This window comes from Crassostrea angulata, chromosome 1 (genome assembly GCF_025612915.1).
Source record: "Crassostrea angulata isolate pt1a10 chromosome 1, ASM2561291v2, whole genome shotgun sequence".
NCBI lineage: Eukaryota > Metazoa > Mollusca > Bivalvia > Ostreida > Ostreidae > Magallana > Magallana angulata.
In genome coordinates this window covers 57467646-57472813 of record NC_069111.1, presented here as the reverse complement: position 1 = coordinate 57472813, position 5168 = coordinate 57467646, and the positions used below count along the sequence as shown (strand labels likewise).

Genomic DNA, 5168 nt, shown 5'->3' with positions numbered 1-5168 from the left:
AAGGTTACAATTTACTCTTAACACCTCCGTCCTTAAGATAAAAATTTAACTAGAAAAGTTGAATTTTTTCAAAATTAAAATTGTAAAGATAATTAAAATTAGGAAATAATACATATTTCAAAACAATAAAGTTCACTGTTTTACATTGAAGAAAAAATTGTCCATTAACAATCCATTAACAGATTACAGTCCAGAAGTCACAAATTATACTCAATGTAAAAGCAATAGTTAACAGTCCATATTTTTCAAATTCACTGTCACTATTCATAATACACTCGGATAGTTAGTTTATATACGCGATAAACTGTCTGCATTTTGATTTTTACTGCCTCTGCGGTATCTTACTTCGAAATCAAACGGTTGTAATGAAAGGGCCCAACGTAAGAGTCTTTGATTTCTGTCTTTCATGCGATGAAGCCAGCTAAGTGGATTATGGTCTGTCTCCACAAAGAACTTCCTGCCGTCCAGGTAATAGGAGAAAGAACCTATGGCCCAAACAATTGCCAAAAGTTCCTTTTCAATTGTTGAGTAGTTTTGTTCTCGCGGCAATAGCTTTCTACTGATGTAGGATACTGGATGGTCACCATCTATCATTTCTTGGCTGAGAACGGCTCCTATTGCGTATTGACTTGCATCAGTTTGGACAATAAACGGGTTTTCAAATTTTGGTGTTATTAGGACTGGTGCTGTCATCAAGGCCTCCTTCAAGAGTTTGAATGCCGTCACTTGTTCCGAGTTCCACTTTAATTTTGTCGGTTCAGATTTCTTCAGCATGTTGGTTAGCAATACGGAAATTTCGGCGTATTTCGCTATGTATGCACGGTAGTAGCCCGTCAATCCCAAGAACGACTTCAGGTTTTTCTTCGTCACCGGAAGAGGAAAGTCCTGAATCGCCTGTACTTTAGATGGATCTGGTGTAACGCTTCCATTCCCGACAATGTGTCCCAGACATTTCAATTGTGTAGCTCCTATCTTACACTTTGAAGGGCGAACGGTCAAGTTAGCTTCCTGCAATTTCTTGACAACATTCTCGATATCCTCAAGGTGAGATTCCCAGGAATCTGAGAAAATCACTATATCATCAAAATATGTAACAACATTTTTCTCGTCATGTAACACCTTGTCCATTAGGCGTATGAATGTTGCAGGTGAGGTTTTCATTCCAAATGGCATACCTAAAAATTCGTAAAGTCCATATGGGGTCACAAAGGCTGATTTTTCTCTGGAATCTTCTGACAACGGAACTTGCCAGTATCCCTTGGTCAGATCGAAATGACTTAGAAATTTGGCATTTCCAACTTTTTCCAGGATGTCGCTGATTCTTGGGACTGGGTATGCATCTGACACTGTTATTTCATTGAGTTTTCGGTAGTCAATGCAGATTCTGATAGTTCCATCTGGTTTGTTTACAAGGACAACTGGCGAACTCCAAGGGCTATTTGATGGTTGAATTTGTCTCTGCTTCAACATTTCTTCAATTGCGTCCTTCACGGCTGCTTGTTTTGCTTCAGGAATTCTATACGGTCTTTGAAATATTGGTGTTTCTGTTGTTGTTCTGATGCTATGTTCCGTCAGGGTACAATGACCAGGTTTGTTTGTGAAAACATTTTCATATTTCATGAATATTTTGCGGACTTCCTGTTTTTGACAATGGTCTAAATTTTCGCCAAAATTCAAATCGCTTATGGTTTCGTTGTTTTCAGTGCATGGAGTCGCTTCTTCTAGTCCATCAGTGTCTTCTGTTTTCTCAGCAACAAAGAGTATGGATCTTTTGTACTCTCTCAAAAGGTTTATATGGTACACTGCCACTCCGCGTCGTCCTCCTACATTGACTTTGTAATTGACATCATTGATGCGTTCTGTCACACGGTAGGGTCCTTTCCACTGAGCCTCCATTCGTGATGATTCTGATGGTAACAGGATGAGAACTTCATCTCCAGGTTGGAATTCTCGCCTTGACGCTGTTTTGTCATACCATTTTTTAACGAATTCCTTCCTTTTTGTCAGATTTTCTTTTACCACTGACGTAACATCCTGTAACCTTTGTCGAATCTTGATTATATGCTCGATGGTTGACATTTGGATTTCCTCTTCTCCTGCCATAAATTCTTTTATTACTTCCGTTGGTCCTCTGATTGGCCACCCGTAAAGTAGGTCAAATGGTGAGAATCCCGTCTCCTGATGAGGGACTTCACGGTACGCGAACAATGCATATGGGAGTAGAGTATCCCACTCTAGCTCCTCAGTTGTGCAAAGCTTCTTTAATATCGATTTCAATGTCCCATTGAAACGTTCAGTTTTTCCATTCGCTTGAGGATGATATGGTGAAGTTGTCACTCCCTTCACTTTCAACAATGTGAATAACTCCTTGATGAGTTTACTCGTAAAGTTAGTTCCTTGATCAGTCAAGATAACTTTCGGAATGCCTACCCGGCTAAAGAGTTCAATGAGAGCGTTTGCCACACTCTCAGCATCACAGCTTTTCAATGCGAATGCTTCTGGGTAACGCGTTGCGTCATCAACAATGGTGAGAATGAATCTGTTTCCTTTCTTTGTTTTAGCCAAAGGGCCTACGATATCCATTGATATTTTGAAAAATGGAGTAGATATAATTGGCGTGTTGATCATTGGGACTTTCACATTGGTTCTTTTTGCCACTTTCTGACATACGTCACATGAAGAACAGTAATCGCTGATTTCATGGAACATCCCTGGCCAATAGAAAGATTTCAAAATGCGTTCTTTTGTTTTCTCTGTTCCAAGGTGTCCTGCAAGTGGTTGGTTGTGTGCAAGTTTTATGATCGATTGTCGGAGAGTTTTTGGTAGGACAATTTGATATCCCTGCTTTTGTTGGTTTGCCGATGTCCATTTTCGTTTTAAGATTCCATTTTCCCAATAAAATGCGAGTGGTATTGTGCAGGCTGTTTCTGTCGATACAGCCTTATCCCGACATGATTTTAACTTTGGGTCATTCCTCTGAAGTTCTGCAAGTTTTTCTGCATTGATTCCATGTAGGTTCTCAATGTTTACAGTCTCTGTTGTTTCACTGTCCTTAATTGCTTCAATCTCTTTTGGTTTTACATCAGATTCATTCATTTTTCGGTCAAACAATACTTCTTCATTTGTTTCTTGACGCACTTGTGCTCTCGTCACAACATTAACATTCTTCCTGCTAATGACATCATTTCCTAGTAGCGCATCTGCTACCAGAGAAGGAACAAGACCAACCTGTGCATGTCCTTTGAAGTACGGAGTGTCGAGTTTCACTATCCCAATTTTGGCCTCAAATGGCTGCCCAATGGCTGTGTACAGTGTGGTCTTCTGTCCCTCCAAAATGCATGAGGAATCTACCAGGTCCTCCTTGATTAAAGTCATTGACGCTCCCGTATCCTTTACAAAGGAAACTTCCCTGTCATTCACGTGTCCTGGAATGTAGATTAATCCATCACATTCATGTTTAATTATTTTAGACACTAATGAAATTTTAGGACATTTATTAGCAAAATGCCCTTTGCCATTGCATTTAAAACATATCACATCCTTCCTGTGATTTCCATGGTTTTGACCATTTCCTGGTCCCGATCCTTTGCCATTCCCAGTAAATCCCTGAGATGGTCCAGATCCTTTGCCATTCCCGGTAAACCCCTGGGATGGTCCAACTTCCCTTGGTCCTTTTGGCGGTATGTAGTCCTCGGCAGCTTCCACGACAGTAGATGATCCCTTGTTTCTTCTTACCCATTGTGCTTGTGCTGGCGGTAATGCTTTTAGAAAAAATTCTTCTCGCAAAATTTCTATTGGATCCTTGTCCTCAATGGATCTCCGTAGGTACTTATCTATTCTTGAAAACAACCCTCTGTACGTTTCATTTCCTTCACGTTTTACGTTTACGAGTTCATTAAAGTACTCATGTGGGCGTTTTCCATATCGATCAACAAGTGCCTTTCTTAAATCACCGAATGTAGATGATGACTGGGATGAAATTTGACGAGTCTCACCTGTTAAAAGAGTTCTTAATTGTAAGACTTTTTGTTTCTCATTCCATTCAGCTTGCTCCCCGATAGCCTCAAATTCCGATAGAAATGTTAGTATGTCATCACATTTCGGGTCAAACGGTTGTAATTTGATCTTAAACGGCACAGCTTTTGCTGATGGTTCATTTTCCTGTTTTTGCAGTTGAATTTTTTCCCTTTCTAAAGCCAATCTTTCCATTTCTATCTTAAGTTTTTCGCGTTCCAAGGCAATTTTTTCTCTTTCCAACTCGATTTCCAAATTTTGATCCTTCTTTGTTGTTTTTTTCTTTAACGGCGGATTTTTAGGTTGCCTACACAATTGCGGTTGATCTTCTACACGCTCATCTTCTGTAAACTCGATTAGTTTTTGGGTTGTAGCTCGCCTTGGCCTTCCTGTGTCATCAACCTCCGTGTCCGACATATTTAATAGGTATTGGTTCACTTTAACTAAAAATTGTTTCCCCACAATAATTAGTAAAATACACTTTTACTTCAATCGTTACACCACGACTATGAGTGAAAGTATCCCACCGCTGCCACCAAATTGTTACACGCATAAAACTGAACCCAATCGAATGATTTCTCATCAGTTTATTCCATGTGTGTATCAATGCGAGGTTGAACAAAGACTGACAGAATTTTTTATACAATATCTTTTAAATATAAATAAAATGTCAAATTCCCACGGACAGGATGGAGGTAATTAAAAGTTAAAACAGAGATTAATGTGAAAATGCCTAGCCTGTTTATAATCTAAAATTTAATTGGAACCAAATCTGCCAAGTCCCACGATTTGAGCGATAAGGTGTGAAAGATAGCGGGGAGAACTGTCAAAGCCTCTCCCCCATTCATAATTTACATCATTTGCTGACCTTACAAGAATTTGTAGAATTCTTACTACAATGAAATTAAGGTTACAATTTACTCTTAACATAGGCAATCCCTCCGCGACGAATGAAGATACGGCGCTGTAGGAGACTCTACAGCTCCGGTTTGACAGGGGTTTTTAAAACGTCTTTTACACGCAGTCAGCGCGCAGAGCACGCCGTGGACGCTCGGTAAAATCTTTTAGCACGCCATGAGCGCTCGGCGGATACTCAGCAAGAGCGCAGTCAATCGCCGAGTAGAACTCCGTGAAAACACATTTACACGCCGTGT

At 40.0% G+C, this 5168-nt stretch overlaps 1 protein-coding gene across 1 annotated transcript; it reads right to left on the bottom strand.

Moving 5' to 3' along the window:
• Window positions 1–288: 288 nt before the first annotated feature.
• On the bottom strand, window positions 289–4431 carry LOC128193146 (uncharacterized). The gene has a single exon (XM_052866426.1). It carries the CDS (start codon window positions 4429–4431, stop codon window positions 289–291), a length of 4143 nt encoding a protein of 1380 aa, XP_052722386.1.
• Between the last annotated feature and the right edge of the window lie 737 nt (window positions 4432–5168).

Bases quoted from the DNA above. Each gene is read 5' to 3' on its own strand.
- LOC128193146 (XM_052866426.1), bottom strand. From the start codon at position 4,431: ATGTCGGACACGGAGGTTGATGACACAGGAAGGCCAAGGCGAGCTACA.